This window comes from Ceratotherium simum, chromosome 3, assembly GCF_057802395.1.
Source record: "Ceratotherium simum simum isolate JZ-2026a chromosome 3, ASM5780239v1, whole genome shotgun sequence".
Taxonomy (NCBI): Eukaryota; Metazoa; Chordata; class Mammalia; order Perissodactyla; family Rhinocerotidae; genus Ceratotherium; species Ceratotherium simum.
The window spans coordinates 70,862,341-70,880,876 of NC_141902.1; the positions used below are offsets into that span (position 1 = coordinate 70,862,341).

General features: G+C 54.6%; 1 protein-coding gene across 4 annotated transcripts in view; it reads right to left on the reverse strand.

The window, feature by feature from the left end:
* Window positions 1–16,717, reverse strand: part of RASGRF1 (Ras protein specific guanine nucleotide releasing factor 1) — a 110,229-nt gene extending 93,512 nt beyond the window's left edge. For all 4 annotated transcript variants that reach the window (XM_004421884.3, XM_087428779.1, XM_087428782.1 and 1 more), the window contains exon 1: window positions 16,228–16,717. In XM_004421884.3, coding sequence (XP_004421941.1) covers window positions 16,228–16,503 — 276 coding nt within the window. In that variant the 5' untranslated portion in view covers window positions 16,504–16,717. The remainder of the gene's footprint in view (window positions 1–16,227) is intronic.
* Window positions 16,718–18,536: the final 1,819 nt, after the last annotated feature.

The window sequence follows — 18,536 nt, forward strand, 5'->3', positions numbered from 1 at the left end:
CAGAATAATACGTGGGCCTCAGCATGACCGTGGGACAGGACCTGAACCACACCTGCCACCACAATGTGACCACATGGGCTCCTGTAGATCCCAGTTGGATCCCTCTGCTGGACACTCTAGAACTTATAGGATAATTCGGAAACAAACCCACAGCCTCCTCCAGGAACCCATGTTTCAGTAGTGAATCCTAATAGGCCTAGCTAGAGTTGCTGAAACAGATCCAGAAACGCAACAGAAGCAGAAACCACCAACGCACCACACCTGACTTTGTTAGAGAAGAAGCAAGACTTGGTGGACCACTCTTGGAGCCTCACCAAGGCTGAACGGATGGGTAGAGAACCCCAGCTGGGGCCTCCACAGAGATCCAGGATAGACCGGGAGCTTCCCTAGACCTGAGGTCAGAGATGGATACTTTGACTTGAGGCTCCCCCAGGAGTCCTAAGATGGATCCAGAAACAGTTAAGCATCAAAGCCAGACCAGAACTCCAGGGGCCTTACCAGGTTCAAGGGCAGAGCCTGAACCAGGAGAGCTTCACCTGGGTTGCTGAGTATCTCTATCAGTGGGTCTCAACCATGGCTGTACACTGGACTCTGATGTAATTAGTCTGGGTGTGGCCTGTGCATGCCTTGGTGACTCGAATGTGCAGCCAAGGTTGAGAACCACTCACTGGTCTAGACCTTCACCTGGGGCCTTTGCAGGCTAAGAGGGATTGATCCAGAAACTACACCTATGACCTACCAGGCTCATAGGAAGAGATTCAGAAATCACACCTGGGTTCTGCCAGGACCAGAATCACATTTGGGTCCTTATGGGGCTGGAGGCAATGGTCTAGAAGCACACCTGTGGCCTCACCTGGGCTGAGGTCTTGAGCTCCAGCTCATGCCTGGCCCCAAGATGCCCTCCCTCCTTCCTGTCTGACCTGGTCACTAAATGGCTCTTGCTGCCCAATGCCTGTCTGGGGCTGGATCTACTTCTCCCCCTGCCTCAAGATCAGCCTTTGTTTCCGAAGTCCCCAGTGCCCGTATCATAACAAACTTCTACAATGTAGAACAGCTAAAGCAGACTTGAGCCTCTGGAAGTTGGGAAGGTGGGCTTGGAGCCTTCCCCTTGCCTCCTGCATCTCCCAATGGACCCTGCGGCACCTCCAGAGAACACTGAGAAACCACCAACAGGCAGGGTGACCGACGGTCCCAATTTGCCTGGGACTCAGGAGTTTCCGTAGGCACAGACTTTCAGTGCTAAAACCAAGACAGTCCTGAGCAAATCAGGGGGGTTGGTCACCCTACAGACGGATGCAGCAGGTGGATGTCCCAACAGCTGGTCTGGGTCTGTGGCGTTGCTTAGGGCTGAGGGCAGCCTCTTCATCTGTCACTGGCAAACGGGCACGACAATAACACTTGCCCTGGTCTACTACACACAAGTGGTGTCAATCATGAAAAATGAGGTCCTCCCCACCTTTTACTCTCCACCTGAATGACTTCTCACTCATGAACTCAACCAAGATTTATTCAGTCCCCACTATACCCCAGACACTGTCCACCCCACGGCTATCAACGACAAACACGAAAGCCTGCACGCTGAGTGCTTTCAGAAAGGCATGGGCACTCCTCATGATCAGGTCTTAGCAATCTCTTTCTTGCTTCTTCTAGACTGTCAGGCGTGCTGCCACATGTTCCCACAGTCCCCAGTCCTCCCCATCAAAGCCATTATCAACTGTATTGTAATAACTTTTTAATTGTCTTTCCTACTACAGCAGAGAGTCTCAATCCTGGCTGCACATTAGAGATACCTGGGAGCTTAAAGAAACCCTGACGCGCGACCCCTCCCCAGACCCATTAAGGCAGCACACAGGCCTAGGGAGGTGGGAGGGCGGACAGGTTTGGGGCACTGGCAGTTTTAAAAGCCCCCCAGCTGGTTCTAACATTCATTCAGCGCCGGGAGCACCCGGCGGGAGCAACGTCTGCAGGGGAAGCACTTCTCCCTCTGCCCACCCCCTGCTCTCCTGGAGACCCCGGTCCTGGGGCAGCAGTCAACACATGCCTCAGAAGCGACCCAACCAGGAGTTCCCAGTTATTTGGAACAGTGACACAGAGAGACCAGATTAATGAGCTGTGTGTGTGGAACTCTGCGCGCAAGTAAGAAGACAAAGAAGGAAGCAGAAGTGTCTCAGAGAGAAGCAGGTGGGAGCCCATGTAACTGGAGTGGGGGACAAAAGGGGGCCAGAGAGGTGGTTCCTGGTCCAGGCCTTGGAGACCCAGACATGTTGTCTCCTTGGGTTCCATTAATTATCGCTATAACTCTTCCAAGAGAGTCTTCCCTTTTGCTTAAGCTGCTTTGAATGGGCTCCTGTTCCTTTCAAATAAATGGTTCCTAACCCAGAAATATCCCAGAGCCTCACACTGTGCCTTGGCCTGGGCACAGAGTAGTCTTCATTTGCTGAATGGGTGACTGAATGCATTTGTCATCACGGCATAGGAGCCCAGCTTATTAATTAATTGATTAATGGCAAAAGCCACAAAGCAAGTGGCATTGAATTTGCTTCTCAGGCATGGGCAGTTGAGCTGGCTGGAAGGGTGTGGGCACTGGCTTTTCATGAGGAAGATCTAGGCTCTTCCAGGAGAGCGGGAGGCCCACTCACATCATAAAGGCACTGAGCAGTCCTGCGATGAAGGAACGTTTTCCAGAGCTTATTCCATCCTGGAACCCTTTTGTTTTCATTTTTTGGAAGATCTATCAACATTCCATACAATCAGCGTTCTGGGGGGTCTACTTTAGGATGCCGCGGTTGTAGCACACGCCAGGGTTTGGGGTCACCAGACCTGGGCTCAAATTTATTATTTATTATTTAGCCTTGAGGTCTCCAACACGTCTTCTCACTTCTGTGGACCTGTTTTCTCTTTCACAAAATGGGGAGGATAACGTCCCCCTCACAGGGTTGTTGAAAACGGATAATTGTGAGAGCTCATACTTCATACAAGTGCGCAATAACGGTTTTAAACTACTTGAATCCTCTGCAAGGTTCAAGCGATGGGGCTAATCAACCTATCAGCAGCACATTACTAGGAAACACACAAGCACACGCATTCACATGTGTATGTACAAATAGTGTCCCCCTAAAATGCATGTCCACCCGGAATCTGTGAGTGTGACCTTATTTGAAAATAGATCTTTGCAGATGTAATCAAGTTAAGATGAGGTCACACTGGATTATTAAGAAGAGGTCCTAACAAGAAGAGGGGAATTGGGACACAGACACACAGGGGAGAAAGCCCCGTGAAGAGGCAGGCAGAGATCAGAGAGACACATCTACAAGTCAAGGAATGCCAAGGACTGCCAGCAGCCATTAGGAGCTAGAAGAGGCAAGAAAAAAGTCTCCCCTAGAGGACTCAGAGGAAGCTTGGTCCTGCTAACATCTTCGCTTCAGACTTCTAGCCTCCAGAACTGTGAGAGAGTAAATTTCTGTTGGTTTAAACTAAAACCCAAAAAACTCCACAGGTGGGGTACACACACACACACACACACACACACACACACACACACACACACGATCCAGCCATTGCTGTGAGGGTGAGGCACAGGAGAGCCTTATAAACTGAATACTCATAGTTGTGCTAGGATCCAAGGATTATTATGAACCAGCAATTTTTGGCATGCTTTGCATCGTCTTCAGCTCCTATTTCTTTCTCATTCCTGATATTCAACTAGCCACCTAGTTCTGTGCTCTTTAACATCCCTGGACTCTCTGTCTTCCTCCACCCTCACGGCCACACCCTGCTTCCAGGCGTCGTCATCTCCCACCTGGACCACTAAACTGCCCTCTTCTGGTCTCCCTGTCTCTGGTCTCATCCCCTCCAATTCATCCTGCTCGGCCAGAATCCAGACCCACTGTCTGGGCCTCTGCTCATTGCCTCTGCCAAGAGGAGAGGTGGGCTGGGTCAGCTAAGGGGTAGATGCCATCACTCTTCGTCAACTCTATCCCTTACTAGGTCCCACTCTGGTGCCCTGGTCAGGCAGGGCCAGCTTCTCCCCCACTGGGTCCTGGCTTCTCCCTCTGGGTCCACCTTTGGGGCAGTGGTCCTAGCTGGCCCTGGGCCTCACCCAGCCGTCTCTGCCAGATGCTGCCCGATATCCCAGTCCAGAGGGGGCTGTGCTAGAGAGAATCTGATGGGGCCTCAGCTGTGTGATTGCATGTATGTGTGTGTATGTGTGTGTGTGTGTGTGTGTGTACGTGAGTGTACACATGCCCCGGCCCAGAGTCTATCTCTCCCCTCTCTTCCCTCAATAAGGGGCCATCTATCCAGGCCCCCCCTTAGGGCCTCCAGGACACCTCAGATCCCTTTTCCAGCTCCCACCCTTGGGACCCCAGGGGAAACCCCTCTGTTCTCTGGCCCTTGCAGAGACAGGTCCTGTTCTGACCTGGGCCAGGCCACCCCAGTGTCTTCTGGCTCTCTCACCGCTTCTGCAGCACAGTGCCTGCTCACCTACTGCTCGTTCCTCCCACCCTGGCTGCATCACCCTTGTGCCTGGCGCACAGTAGGGCTTCACTAGGTGTGGCTCTTCCCAGATGGGCCTGCTCGATTGATGGAAGTGTCAGCCTCTACTGGCCCACTGGTGCTCCCACACAAATCTAGAAAGGACTGATCTACCCTGCCCCACTCACAACCCCCCACTCACCTGGTGTGGCTCCACAAGGGGTCTGGACCCCACTTCATGGCCCCCTCCCCCGCTACAAGTGGCCTCATTCCACCCCACTTCTGCCTCTGAGTTCTTCAGTCTGAGTCTTCCCAGGTTACTGCACCAGGACCTCTGCTCCGTCCCCCAACCAACTGCCTGTCTCAGGCCCCTGTCCAGCTCCCCAGTCTCCTATGGGGCCTCAGCCATGCACTGCTCTGGCCCCCACCTGACCAGGGCTGAGGCCTACTGCTGGGGACCGGCCTCCTGGACACCTTACCACTCACTCACCTAGACTCCCTGCCTGCCCCACTGGGAATGGGGATGAAGGAGGTGAGAGGAGTGTCTGCAGTGTCGGAACTTAAAACCCGGGCGAAAGCTCCTCGCTCTCCAAGTCTGCCTTGAACTAGGCAGTGCCTGACCCATTGCCTGGGGGTCTGTGTCAGGGAAGCCCTCCAAGCTTCTGCTGCTGAACGGTCTGTTTTAATGTATATTACTCTAGACCCTAGGAGCCACGGCCACAGATGTCACACTTGGCTGGTCCTGCACGAACATCTTTCAATCTACCATCACAATGCAACAAACCTGCCCTTCATCTTCCCACCAACCACCTCTCTAGATGTTTGCTGAGTGAAGTAATGAACTCCAGTCTAGACACGTTTGCCCCTCAGCTTCTGTTGTAATAGCAGAAGGCTATAAGTTACCCAACTGCCCCTCAAGAGGAGATTGGCTAAATCAACTACAGCACATCCACACAGTGGACTACTATGCAGCTGTAAAAAAGGACGAGGATGATCAATATACTCATAGAGAACTATCTCCACAATACAGTGAGAAGAACAAGATGTAGAACAGTGTTTATAGTACGTTACAATTTGTATAATTATACACACGCATATATATGGCCACATATCTACATATATTTGCATATATATGCATATATCATTTCTCTAGAAGAATGCATAAGAAACTGGTAACAATGCCAACCTCTGGAGAAGAGAACCGGGCTGCTAAAGTCAGGGTTGGGAAGGAGCATTGTTGCTGTATACGTCTTTGTAATTTTTGAATGCTGAACCATGATAATGTATTATCGATTCTAAAATTTTAAAATAAAAGAAGGCAGTGGCTATTTGAAAGTGCCTGACTCACTATCCATTTCCCAGTTTCTCCAAGTTGCACCCCGCACTGTCTCGTCCACCTTTCTAGGACCCCACCATTCCAGCCTCCTAAAGAATGGTCTTCACTGAGCATGCTCAGCCTGCCCTGAGAGCCAACAGGCACTGTTGATGGAGCAGACCCCTGGATTTGCAGTGATTCTGCCCCTGAGGTCATCATCACTTCCCTGCTGGTTTCCTTTATACAAGCCCCCGGGACACAAGTGCTCTTGCCTGATGAACTGGACCATGTCTTTCCAGGAGGCAATGGGTGTCCCATAACCAGCCTCTTTCTCTCTTTGTCCAGGCTACCAGGAAGCTCTCAGATGTAATTACTCGCCTCTCCTCACCAGGAAGCTCTCAGATGTAATTACTCGCCTCTCCTCACCTGCGCCCACACAGTATGGCTTTCCTCCCGAAACATCAGCCCCTCTGGCTCCCCCACTTCCCCACTATCTGCAGATCTGACTACAGGTGAAGGAAGCCCAGCCCAGACCAGTGTGGCCGGAGGGCAGGGAAGGCCCAGTGCAGGAGGACGGAGCGTGGGAGGGGCAGCAGCAGGCTCAGGGCGGGGAGAAACCAGGCATGCTGAGGAAGCTACATACCCCCCAGGTTCTTCCAAAATATTTCACTAACTTCCCGGGTCAGCCTAAGAGCCCAAGAGGCATCTAAACAGAGGTGGTTATATTTCACTCACATAGCCTGACAGGAGAAAAGTCAGTCTAGATCAGGTTTCTCTGAACGTCTAGACGGATTTTGGGAAATCCAGCTAAGGTTGCTAAAAATTCATTCAGTCATTCATTCACTCTTCTAAAATTAATTTTGAAAGGCTTTTATTTTAAGGTCTGAGTTGGATTTTCCAATTTGAAAAAATCAAAATTCAACTAGGAAGTATCTTTTTGAACGTAATTATCTCACTTTTCAGGGGAAAGACGTTGCATTAGCCCTGCTGGATTAGTAAAATCTAGTCTTTAAAGTATAGATTGACGGATTTAACAATTGGTCTGGCTTTCCCCTGACCTTAACGACCCAGACAGGGGAGGCCTGGTTCAAGTTCTGACCCTGACATTTATGAGCAGTGAGCGCCCGGGGCCTGGTCCACAACAGACCCTCAACAGTATCTGCCGAGAGATGCGCTCCGTTGATTTGAGCTTCACCTGCCAAATGAGGACTATATCTCCCCTACGCACCACAGTCTCTGCAGGGTTACTACCTTGTTACAGGAGACGCTAAGCATGAAAAGGACCCTGTAGTCTGTCATCTGAAAAGGAGCTTGATCTGAGCGGTGGCTGGAGAAGAAGGTACGGAGACAACACTTGGAGCTTTCACAGGATGAGAACCCGACACCCCCCACTGTTGCCCACCAAGCCCAGGATGCGGGAAGCCTCAGAGGGTGTGGGGTGCAGTCCTGGGGGTGGTTTTAGTGGCTCAGCACAAAACCATTGGGCTTCAGTGATGTGGTGACATGGCTGGGATGGGGGTGCAGGGGGCCCTTCGATGCTCACGGCACTCCCCGAGTTCAGGCCTCTGCTACTGCTCAGTTCTCCAGCCACCTCTTACCTGGCCTCTTGCCTCCAGAAGGGTCTTCCCTTTGCTCATTCTAACCCTGCGGTGATCAGAGCAGACCCCTCCCGCTTAGAGCCTGCACTGGCTTCCCACTGTGCAGGGGGTAGGCCCGAGCTCTGTGACATGGCACACAGGCTTTAGGGGCCAGCTTCAGCCTCCTCGGCAACCTTTAGGACCCGTCCCACATGTCCCTTTCTTGGTGGAGCCCCCCCTGACGCCCCAGGCTGGGGGAGGTGCCCTCGCTGGATGCCCACAGCCCCTGGGCTTTCCTCTGTACCAGCGCTGACCACCCTGCGCTGTCGGTGCTTCTCGGCTGGGCTGCCCCCAACCTGGATGGCGAGTTCCCACAGGGCAGGCCCTTGCCTTTTGTCCCGTGTTCCCAGGGCCGGGCAGCATGGGCCTGCTCCTAGGAGGTACTGGTAAATCCCTGTGGAGCGAATACCATCGACGGAATGTCGACATCCTCAGAATGCCACTTCAACCTTTAAAATTCTCTTCCTTGTTAATTCAGGGGAAGCCCAGTGGTCGAAGGGATTCCTGTGATACTTGGTCAAGGATGACAGAGTCATTGAGCTTAACGAAAAGAGGGGAGGCCTGGCAAGGACCCCTCCCCCAAGTGTGAGCACAGCCAGCTCAGCACGTCTCTGCCTCCTGTCAAACCCATCATGAAGGCACTTTTTCTTTCTCCTCAGCTGCCGTGTGTGTGAGTGTGTGTGAGTGTGAGACATGACCAGATCTACATTTTGGAAAGATGCTTCTGGCTGCAGAGAGAATGGATTGCGGGCACACAGTGGATAGAGGGAGACAGTGGGTGACAGCGGTGCTGTTCCCCAGTATTTCTGGTGCTCTGCCGTCAGGCACATGGCGGGTCCGCACTTCCCCCACGGTCTCTGGACTGAAGCATGTGACTTGTCTCGTCCAGTGAACTGTAGTCAGCGTGGGTCACTTCTGGCGGAAGCTTTAAGAGTCAGGGGGAGCTCTGCCACATCCCCTCCTCTCTGCTGAGCTGCCTGTGGAGGCAGGGGTCAGGACCACCGTCAGCCTGGGTCCCTGAGCAACCGCAACGAGCAGCACCCTCCTGCCAGCCGCACGGGGCATAAAACATGAGCAAGAAAAAAACCCATGTTGTGTTTACAGAGATTTGAGGGTCGGCTGTGACGACAGCACGGCCCCGCCCACCCTGACGAGTACACCGGTCAGGAGGCCCCCACCCAAGTCCAGACGCGGGACGACCGCAGCCTGGACTAGAGCGGTGGAGGGAGAGAGGGACGTAAGTGAATGGGCCTGAGAGAGACTGAGGAGGTAAGATTGGCAGGGCCGGGGGATGGGATTGCCACCAGGGATGGAGGAAGCTCCTGCAGCAATCATTTTTCCTCTTTTAAGGGCATGCTTGCTCAGACTTTTCCAGAAACCCACAGGTTCCCTAAGCTAAGATTTACTATCCTATCTTTACAGCCAGGGTCAGGGCTCAGTGTCGACTTGCTTCAAATCTGCCAGAGCCCCAGGTGACCTGGGTCATTGCTTCGTCGAGGAAGAGCCTGGTCATAAAGCTGAAGCCATAACAGCTACAATTTATTGATAAGACCTACCGTGCGTGGTAGGGCTTGGCAAACAGCACTCAGTTTAACATCCAGAACAGGGCTGTAAGCCAGGCTCTGTTATGGTCTCCATCTCACAGATGGGGAAACTGAGGCTCTGCGAGCTTGAAGACCTTCTCAAGCGAAGAGGTGGCAGAGCCAGGACCCAAAGCTCGTCTGTGTGGCTCAAAACCCATGGATTTACCCAATGTGCTCGTTGCCAGAGGCGGAGTAGCTCCTCAGTGAATGAGCTGGGAATCAAAGCCTCTCGTTGGAGGGGCTGCATGTCCCCCTTGAGCGGAGGACAGCAGTGGGGGTGTCCAAGGCTCCCAGCTGCTCCCTGCACGACAGTCGCCCTCCCGGAGGCGTATGGGAGTTGGCAGTGTTCTGGGCCCCTGTCAAGTCCACGCGTCACCAAGGCTCCTGCATAAACATCAGAGGCTGAGTCCTGTTCTTGGCTGCGTGCATGCAGGCACCGGCTCCAGCTCCCACGGGTTCCAGGGAAACGGGGCTGGGGGATGTGGATGCTGCTGCAGTGAGCTCTCCCTCAGTGATCATGGGGTTCAAGCTGCAGGGTTCCCACCCAAGCAGCAACAAAAGCTGCTTCACAAAAGTCACCGAAGAGACGAGGACATATTTCCACTTGCTGTTAATTCTCTTTTTCCTCCGTTTATCTTGGCAGAGGACGGCAAGATCAAACAATCCCCCAGCCTGGTCTTTATGCTGTGTTTGTGGTTGAGGAGCTCAGGTTGGAGTCAGGCAGACCTGCGTTCACGTGCCAGCTTTGCCATGTACACACTCTGTAAACTTGAACAAGTTACTTACCTTCTCTGAGCCTCAGTTTTGTCATCTCAAAAATGGGTTAGCAGTGACAACCTCCCAGGGCTATTGGCGTGATTAAGGAGGCGCAGTATGTAACACACACACTCTGGTGCCTGGCTCGTGGTGGACGCCTGAGGAATGATTACTTATTGTTATTCAGTCTTGGTGGACTGGTGTTTTGAGGCGCTCTGCTACAAGATTATACGCATCGAAACCAGCATTCACAGCATGTCAGAGCTGAAAGGCACTTAGCAACGACTTCTGGTGAAGGCCAAACTTTTTAGAGCGCTAATAAAGACGAAATCTTATGTGGAACACTAATATGTAAAGCAGTTCAAAGTGAGACTGCTCTGATTGATGTGGGGGTGTGGCCCCCAGGACCACCCTCACCCTGAGAGTGGCCACCAAAGGGCCCCTGCAGAAGCCCCGGGGCTCCTCAGAATGGCAGGAAAACTGTATATCGGGAGAGCCGAATGACTGGTCCACAGTCACTGGTGGCAGAGAAGGTTCAAACCCGACTTCGGCTGTGCAGCCTGGGCAAATCCCCTGGGCTTCCTGTCCTCTGCCTATGAAGGCCGAGTGACAACACCTGCTTGGCAGTGTCGGGACACTGAGATCCGAGTGTGGACACGCCAAGTTCAAACTCACACCGCTGGCTGCACTTGCAGAAGAGAAGGCAAAGGCTGACAAGCCAGTCGGGCTGTGAAAGCGTCTAACACAGGCAGCCCAGAGGGACCACAGGAGGCTCCGCCCAGCAGGCACTGGCCTCAGCTAGTCGCACCCCCTTTGCCGATACCTGCATTCCAAGGGCCCTGGGCCACGGGGCAGCCACCTGCAGAGCCTCTGAACACCTGCCTTCAGCACACACCCCTGCTTGCCTCTGGGGCTCCTTTTGTCTCTGTGATCAGTATCCTCGCCACGCCTGGGGAGAGACTAAAGCCTTTTCCTGCCCTCAGGCATCTCAAACTTGACCCCTCCCCCACCCCAGATGGGACTCATCATCTTCCACTGCCCCCAAGCCTGCTCCTCCTCCCGCTTTTCTCTCTTAGCTGGCAGCCTCGCATCTGCCTGGGACTAAGGCAGAAACGCAGACACCAGGTTTCATCCGGTCCGGTTGGATGGCAGATCCTGCCAGTTCTTCTCCTGAGTATCTCTTCACAAAGTCTCCATCTCAAAGACCCCCGTTCCTTCACCCTTTCAGGGCTTTGACATCTCTTGCTGGACTATTAGTAACCACAGGCCCCTGGTTAGTCTCCGGCCACAGCTGGCCTCCGGCGCTCCCGGAGCTTACGCTCTAGGGGGAGGACGCCATTCACAAACCACCAACCAGACACGTCAAGTAATCACAGACTGTGATGAATGACGTGGATGAGGAAGAGGCCTGCAAATGATGTGATGGGGGACCTAGGGCCATTCTAGCTCCTGCAGTGAGGGGAGGCCTAAGCGGCGACTTTGAGGCTAAGACAGGCAGGAGGAGGAGCTGTTGGTCACTGAAGGGCATGGGGGTGGGAGGTCATTCCAGGCAGAGGAAGCCGAGGCTGCAGAGGCCTCGAGGCAGGGAAGAGGAGGCTGGTGTAGAATGAGGAAGGAGGAGAAGGGGAGGGTGAGGCAGGGTTCAGGGTTGGGCAGAGGCTGGATTCCGCTGGGTCCTCCAGGGCATGCCTGGGAATCTGCATTTTTTCTAAAGACATGGCAGCCATGGAGCTTTCAGTGGCTCAGTCCATGATCTGATTTACACTTTATAAGATCACTCCAGCAGCTTGGTGCTTTGACGAGGACCTAGAGAGGGGCAAGGCAGGACAATGTGAGGGCGTTCAATCCATCAGGCAGACATGAGGAGCTCCTGCCGGAGGCAGGGGCAGGAGAGAGTCCGGGACTCCTTAGGAGGGAGAATTCCCAGCCCTTGGTGAGACTGGGAGCGAATCTAAGGAGAGTTCCACTCCACTGTGAGTGCTTTGAGGACAAGGATTAAGTTTTATTTTTCTCTGTATCCACAGGACCTAGGACACGTCTGGCACCGAGAGCCAAAATGTTTACTGCACGAATAAATGGTGGTGAGATTTTAGTTAGGCTTGTCTATGTACAGTCTGTTCCCAGGCCTCACCCCCGTCACCAAGAAGAGGGGCAGTGACCTGGTACTTCCTTTTTCCAATTAAGGTATAATTACTGAGCCTCTTCAATTTCGTTCCAGCTCTAGAAATGTTTGGGGGATGGGGGTGGAGATGGGCACCCCCCACAGTTAAGCCTAGGGCCTCACGCCTGTTTGGGGGATGGGTGGGGAGATGGGCACCCCCCACAGTTAAGCCTAGGGCCTCATGCCTGCCAGGGCTGGGCTTGGTCTGGTGGGTGAGGAGCCTTGCTGGGCTTTCCACAGTGCAAGCACTCCCAGTCTGAGTCGCTGGCACCCCACACACGCTGGTGTCCCAGGGTTCTGCGTCTAAGGGGTGTTGCGTTTAGCCCAACCTTATTCCCCAGTGTTCAAGTTTGCTTTTTTCTGATTGGCCGAGAGGCTGAATGTGCTAGAGCGACAGGAGGGCGTGCTTTGCGGTGTGGGAGAAAGCCAGGGAACCAGTCTCATTTCAGCCACTGTCTTGCTGAGTGGCGCCAATGAGATTGTTTCCACATCTGTAAAACGGGCACGCTCACTGCCTTCGGGCTGTTATTGATCTGATCCACCAGGCCAATCTGCAGTGTGTCCTGTGAATGGGGACCAGGGGTGGGGCTTTCGCTTGTCTCCAGGCAAAGGCACCCATGGGGTGGACAGCAGGTACTACGGGTCCCCAGCTTCCGGAGCCTCCACCCACATCAGTGCCGAGGTTCTGGCCGAAGGGATCTGTCTGTGTCCCTTCTGTCCTAAGTGAATCAGGAAGAGCCTGGGGTCCACATTTGAGCCCTCCTGGTTCGGGGGTAAGGAGAGTGCTGGGGTTGGTTTGGTCAGGTCCTCCAATGAGAAGCTGCGGGCTCAGAATAAGAGTGGGAAGAGCCAGTGTGGGCTGACTCCACACCAAAGCAGCGCAAGGAAGACCAGGGGTCAACCTCTAGGGAAGCTGAACCCAAACTCTGAGTCCAGGCACCTGGGCCTTCACTGTGTGGGTTATAGGGTCGGGAGGAGGGGAGGCCAGGACTGAGCAAGCAGGGAGGTGCCCTGCAGCTGCCAGTGAGCACAGGAGCATGTGCCAGTCTGACTTCATGAGGTCTTAGGATCCCAGATCCGGGATGTTGGGGCTGCACCAGATGCAGTCAGACCAAAGTAGACACAGCCAGACGAGAGTGATTCGCGTTAGGATGGGCCTGGTGCTTGGTGCCGGGGCTCCCAGAGCATCCCGCATATCGTGCTCTGAGAGCATCTTGATGGCGCGAGGTGCCCATTTGTATCTGTGTTTATTTTCCCTGGGGGCTGGGTACTGTGACATCCACCTTCTTAAGCCTACAACACAGCACAGAGCCTGGACCAGTGCCCAGTCAGTCCTCAAGACATGAAATGTGGAATTAACATATGATACCAACAAGTTCAGCTCCATAAGTGTTTCCTGTGCACCTACTATGTGCTCCGTCCCTGACTCATTCCTGCCATGGGCGGGGTGGTGGTGGTGGGGGTGGTGGTGATGGTGGTGGTTCCCAGCCAAGATTTGGTTTCTACGCCTTCAGAAATCATCCCTAGTCCTTCAATGTAGAAGGCCTGCTTAGACCTGGACAAAAATTGCCTCCTGTCAAAACCAAGTCTTTCCTAGATACTAGCCAGTCCGGTCCAACTGAGAGCCTCTTGGAAGTCTCTTAACATGGGCATTCTGCCACATGCCCAGCAAGTTTCTAGCAAGGCTTCCTGTGGGCCCAAATGCAAGGGAAGGAGAAACAGGGAGCAGCTGCTGGGGCCATCAATTTTACTCAAAGATTTAGAAAATAAAACTTTATAAATGCTTCGAGACACGTACAGACCAGAGGAGCAGGCTCTGCTTTTCCACGAGTCAAACTCTCACTCTGGAGTTGAACGGGGCATCTGTGTAAGGGTATGAGATGAAGCATGTGTCTTTAACAGAAATTAGCGCATGAGTGGTGCAGCGCCAGACCATCATCTGCTACTCTTAACCCTATTCGGTTCTCTTGTGCCGGGGGGCTACTCTTGTGGACACAGTTGAGGCTCTCCGACAGGTGATATTCCGGGGAAGCAGCTCTGAGCATGTGTGCACGTCATCAATTGGTCGCACTCCTGTGCCTCCCATAAGCCACTGCTAGCACCGCCCAATACCTGAGCCAAGAGTTAACGATCTGGAATCAACATAGGATCTCATTTTCAGGAATTCTTAGACAATGGATGAAGTCTAGGTCTGATGCTGCCACTGACTTACTCCGTGAGGTTGGGTAACTCTCTTCCCTCTCTGGGCTTAGTTTCTCTATCTGTAAAATGGGAAGGATGGGCTGTACAATCTTTCTGAGGTTCTTTTCAGCTTTAGCATTTCGTATTATGCCTTTATTCCCTGCCCAGCTGGGTGTAATTTAGATTCAACCAAGATTTATCTAGATCCAACTAAAATGTATTGTGAACACACTTTCATATACATTATTTATTTGTGTTCTCAAAACCCCAGAAAGGTAGGTGTTATTATCCTCATTTTGTAGATTACAAAACAGAGGCTCAGAGAAGTTTAGCATGTTGACCGAGGTCACACAGACAGGAAGTTGCAGAGTTGAGATTCAGTCTCAGGCCTGTTTTTGGCTTCGTGTCCAAGGGGCTGAGAACAGACACTGTGAACTTGATAGCAATTCAGCTTCCTCCATCCCTCTCTCCCTGCCTGCCCAGGAGCTCAGCTCTAGGCTCTGGATAGAGGTGGGCTCTGGCTGGGGTCGTAGGCCACTGGTAGATACAGGTGGACTTTGGCTGGTGAGAGTTGGCAACGTTCTGGAAGGCTGGCGAGGGGCAAGTTATCAAGGGCTGAGAGCAGTGTCTCTGGCCCAACCTGCATGTGGCTCTCCCAGGTGAGTTCGCTAGGCCCCATTTGTACCTTAAGCTTAAGGAGCTGCCTGCTCTTTGCTCTGCTTTGCCACCTGGGAGCCCCTACCTGCCACGTGGCTTGTGATCCCCAGAGACCCTCTCAAATATTCCTGTCCACACTTCCCAGCCTCCAGGAATCATCTCCCAACACCCACAGGCTGAAGGTGGGGCAGGAAGAGGTGTGCTGCAGAGCCTGAGCTCAGATCTCTGTCTTGACAATCAGGAGGGCAACTTCAGGTGATGCTTTTATTTCGGCCAATCCAATCACCACCAGTCTGCATGCAGCAATGGCTTCTGAGATCTCAGCTGTCCTCTCAGAACCTTGACGTGGCCTCAACACCTGCTAAGACACTGGGTACGTACATTTCTCTCTCTAGGCCTCAGTGTCTAGATGAGGATTATTGTCTAGATGAGGATCTAGACAATAATCAGCTGGTTGGGCCCCATGGATCTCACGTCCCTCCCAGTGGTGGCATTTTAGGAACCACTATCTTGACTTTACCTCTCCAGAGGCAGGGGGACGGACCAGATGCCTTTTGAGACTGCATCAAGCTTAAAAATGACCCTCTCTTGCTGCCAGGGTGTTCCCGCTGGGCGGCTGCAGGTGCCGTTCCCTCCCTCCGCGCCAAGGGCGCACCACCACCCGCCCAGGCCGCCGGCAGACCCGGGCCTGGCTCTTTAGTCTTGCAGCTCCGGAAAAGCGAGCGCAGCGCTATAGCCGCGACTGCGGCGGTGGCGGAGGCGCAGAGGGCGGGGAAGGAGAGAAGCTCCCACTTGTCCCACGGCCCCCGCAGCAGCCCTGGCCCTAGCCTCGGCGCGTCAGAGCGGTCCTTGGAATCCCTCGGCTTGTTGCTTGGGCCTGGGGCCGGCTGGGAGCCCATCACCGGTCGATGGCACCGAACGACCAGTGCGGTCCCGCAAGCCCCCGAACTTGGCAGAGCTAGCGCAGGATCCCAGCTGCAGTGAGGCAGGGGGCTGCGGCGCTCGGACGCCTCCGTCTCGCCCTTCCCATGCCTAGGCGCGGGGAGTTACACCTCCCAGGTCTGGGGCTGAGATCGCGGCTATCCGGCGCTGAGGGATGGGAGTGGGGGTTGGGAGCATCATTTTTGGCTGGATGTGGGTCCACATTCACTGGCTCTGTCTAGTCCTCCAGACCCCATCTCCCTCCGCATTTCTGCGTCTCGGCCCCTCTGTCGCCGTCTCCCACGGAGCTTAACCGGTGAAGAGCAGCTGCAGCCCGCACCAACTCCCTGTCCGCAGTCCCTGCCCCCTCTGCCCACCGCGAGGTCACCCGCCCGCTTGGGCCAACCCTCCCCTCTCGCCGAAGGCGCCGAGGATGCCAAGAGTAGAGGGACCAAAGTTCGGGCGCCATCGGCCGGCGGAAGGCCCTGAGCCCCAGAAGCCACGGTCGGGGCGCTGGGAGGTCAGACACGGCGCTTGCCTCACCTGTTTCTCCAGCGGCTCCTTGGCCGAGAGCGCAGGCTTGGGGGAGGGCGCGCGGTCGCAGACGCAGCCCTCCAGCAGGTAGAGCCCCGAGGGCCGCGAGCTCGAGTCGCTCTCGAAGTAGAAGAGCAGGTTCTGCAGCAGCGCGAACCACTTGGTTTGCCATTTTGTGTTGTCCGAACTCCGCTTGCTCAGGTAGCCTTTGCGCGTGCCGTCCTTGCGCGCTAGCAGTCCTAGGGACGCGACGTGGCCATCGTTCAGCCGGATCCCCTTCTGCATGGTGCCCGAGGCCAGCTAGACCCGACGCGCTTACATCTTCTCCGCGCGGCACCCGGCAGCCCCCCGTCCGTGCGCGCTGCGCGCTGCCTCTCTCTGGCGCTCGCTCCCTCACTCCTTCTCGCTCTCCCCTCCCCCCAAATATCTACACTCCGGGATCTGGCGCCGAGCCGCGGCTTCTGGAATCCAGATGTACCATTCCCCGCCGGAACCTCTTCTCCGCTCCGCAGAACCCCGGTACCCGGGAGATGCCGCCCGACCCTCCCCCGGCGCTGGACAAACTGAGGGACTGGAGAGCTGCGCGCTGGCGAGGGGCAGGCGGAGTCATGTGACGCCGATCCCTCGAAGAGCCCGTTTCAGCAACGCGGACAGGGACACACGCACGCAGCCCGCCGAGGCGCAGAGCCGCGCGCAGGCTGCACCTTGGCGCCTCCTCCTCCTCCCCGGACACACACACGCACACGCACACACACAAATCCTGCCCTCCCTCCTCTGTTTTCTCCTTCTCCCCTTCGGGTGTTAAAAAGCAAATCAAATCAATTTTCGTTTAACCCAGTGGAGCCCCGGAGGCTCGCTATCCCGGGAGTTTGCGTCTTTGCGCCCCACCGCGGCGCACTGTAGACCTGGGGTTAAGTCAGTCCCAGTGGTCATTTTCTTTTCCAAAGGCTTACTCCTGGTACTTTATTTTTCTAATCTGAGGTGGATGGAGGAAGGTGGATGGCGAAATAGATCTGAAAGAGCTTTCAGTCCTAATCTTTGCGTAATCGGCCGGGTCATTCCTGGTGGCTTCCCCAGCGACCTGAGGACAATACAGGGGGTGAGATGGGGAGGGGAGAGGTGAGCATTTATTTTATTTTGAGTGTTGCCATAATTACCAGCGCCACCCCTGCGCTCTGAGGTCTGGCTGGCGAGCCGCTGCTGGGAGTTTTCTGCAAATACCCCCCAAAGCCTGAAGGCGGGCTTCAAACGCAGGCGCCGGGGACCATGGGAGCCTTCAAATAGCTGCGCTGGCGCAATGATACCTTAATGATAGATTTTCCGTTCTTATTTTTAGCTCCCATTCGCCTACACAGTTACACGGCATTTATCCGAGAACGTCACAGCGCCCGCATGCTGCACCGGGAGGGCGCGCGGGCCGCCGGGCGAGCCGGTGCGCTGGTGCGGGGAGCACGCCCCGCCGTCTGCCGCAGAGGGCAGCGGCCTTACTCGGACCGGGAGGGGCCCTCAGCCCGGCCTGGCCCGTTTGCAGCGGGGATGGGCGGCCGCGCAGCCCTGGAGAGGAAGGAAGGAAGGACACCATCTTTCAGCACCGAACCTGCGGGCACCCCCCCCGCACCCCCCTTCCCCCGCACATACACACCCTGGTGGCGCAAGGGAAGGACCCTGAGAATCGGGTAGCCCTGGGAGGCCCAGGGGAATCCACGGAGAGACACCTCGCTCTGGAGGAATTGGAGCTGCCCTCACTCAGCCTAACCGGGGCTCAGAGGCGCAGGCCTGCGTTCCTGGGGTGGGGAACATTCCGGCGGAGGGACTGACGCTGTTAACCTTAGTCTTCCCTCTCGGTACTCACACTCTGGGCACAGGGGCTCTCTCTAAGGACCCGGTGAGGCTGATCTTTGTTTACTAATAATGAAAACAAAGAGGGGGAGACAGCTAAGCCTTTTCATTCAGCCTTGATTTTCCCAAGAGGGACCCCACACTGTGAGCACCTTTACTTCTCTTTTGCCCACTTTGTGGAAGCAGTGTTTCCGGGAGTGAGGTTCTGCATCCGGGCTCTCTTTGGCTAAACTCTTTAATTAGGAAGCCTGATATAGAGGCCAAGAAAACTTCAGGGAAGGGACACTGTTCTAAGTGCTTTAGATCAATTAAGCCATTTAAACCTCACACAACCATATGGAGTAAGTCCTCCCCACCCCAATCAGCTCCATTTTACAAACGGGGGAAACTGAGGCATGGAGGGGTTGAGTGACTTGCTCAGAGTCAGTCAGCTAGGAAGTGGCAGAGGCAGGATTTGAACTGGGCAGTCTGTCTGATGG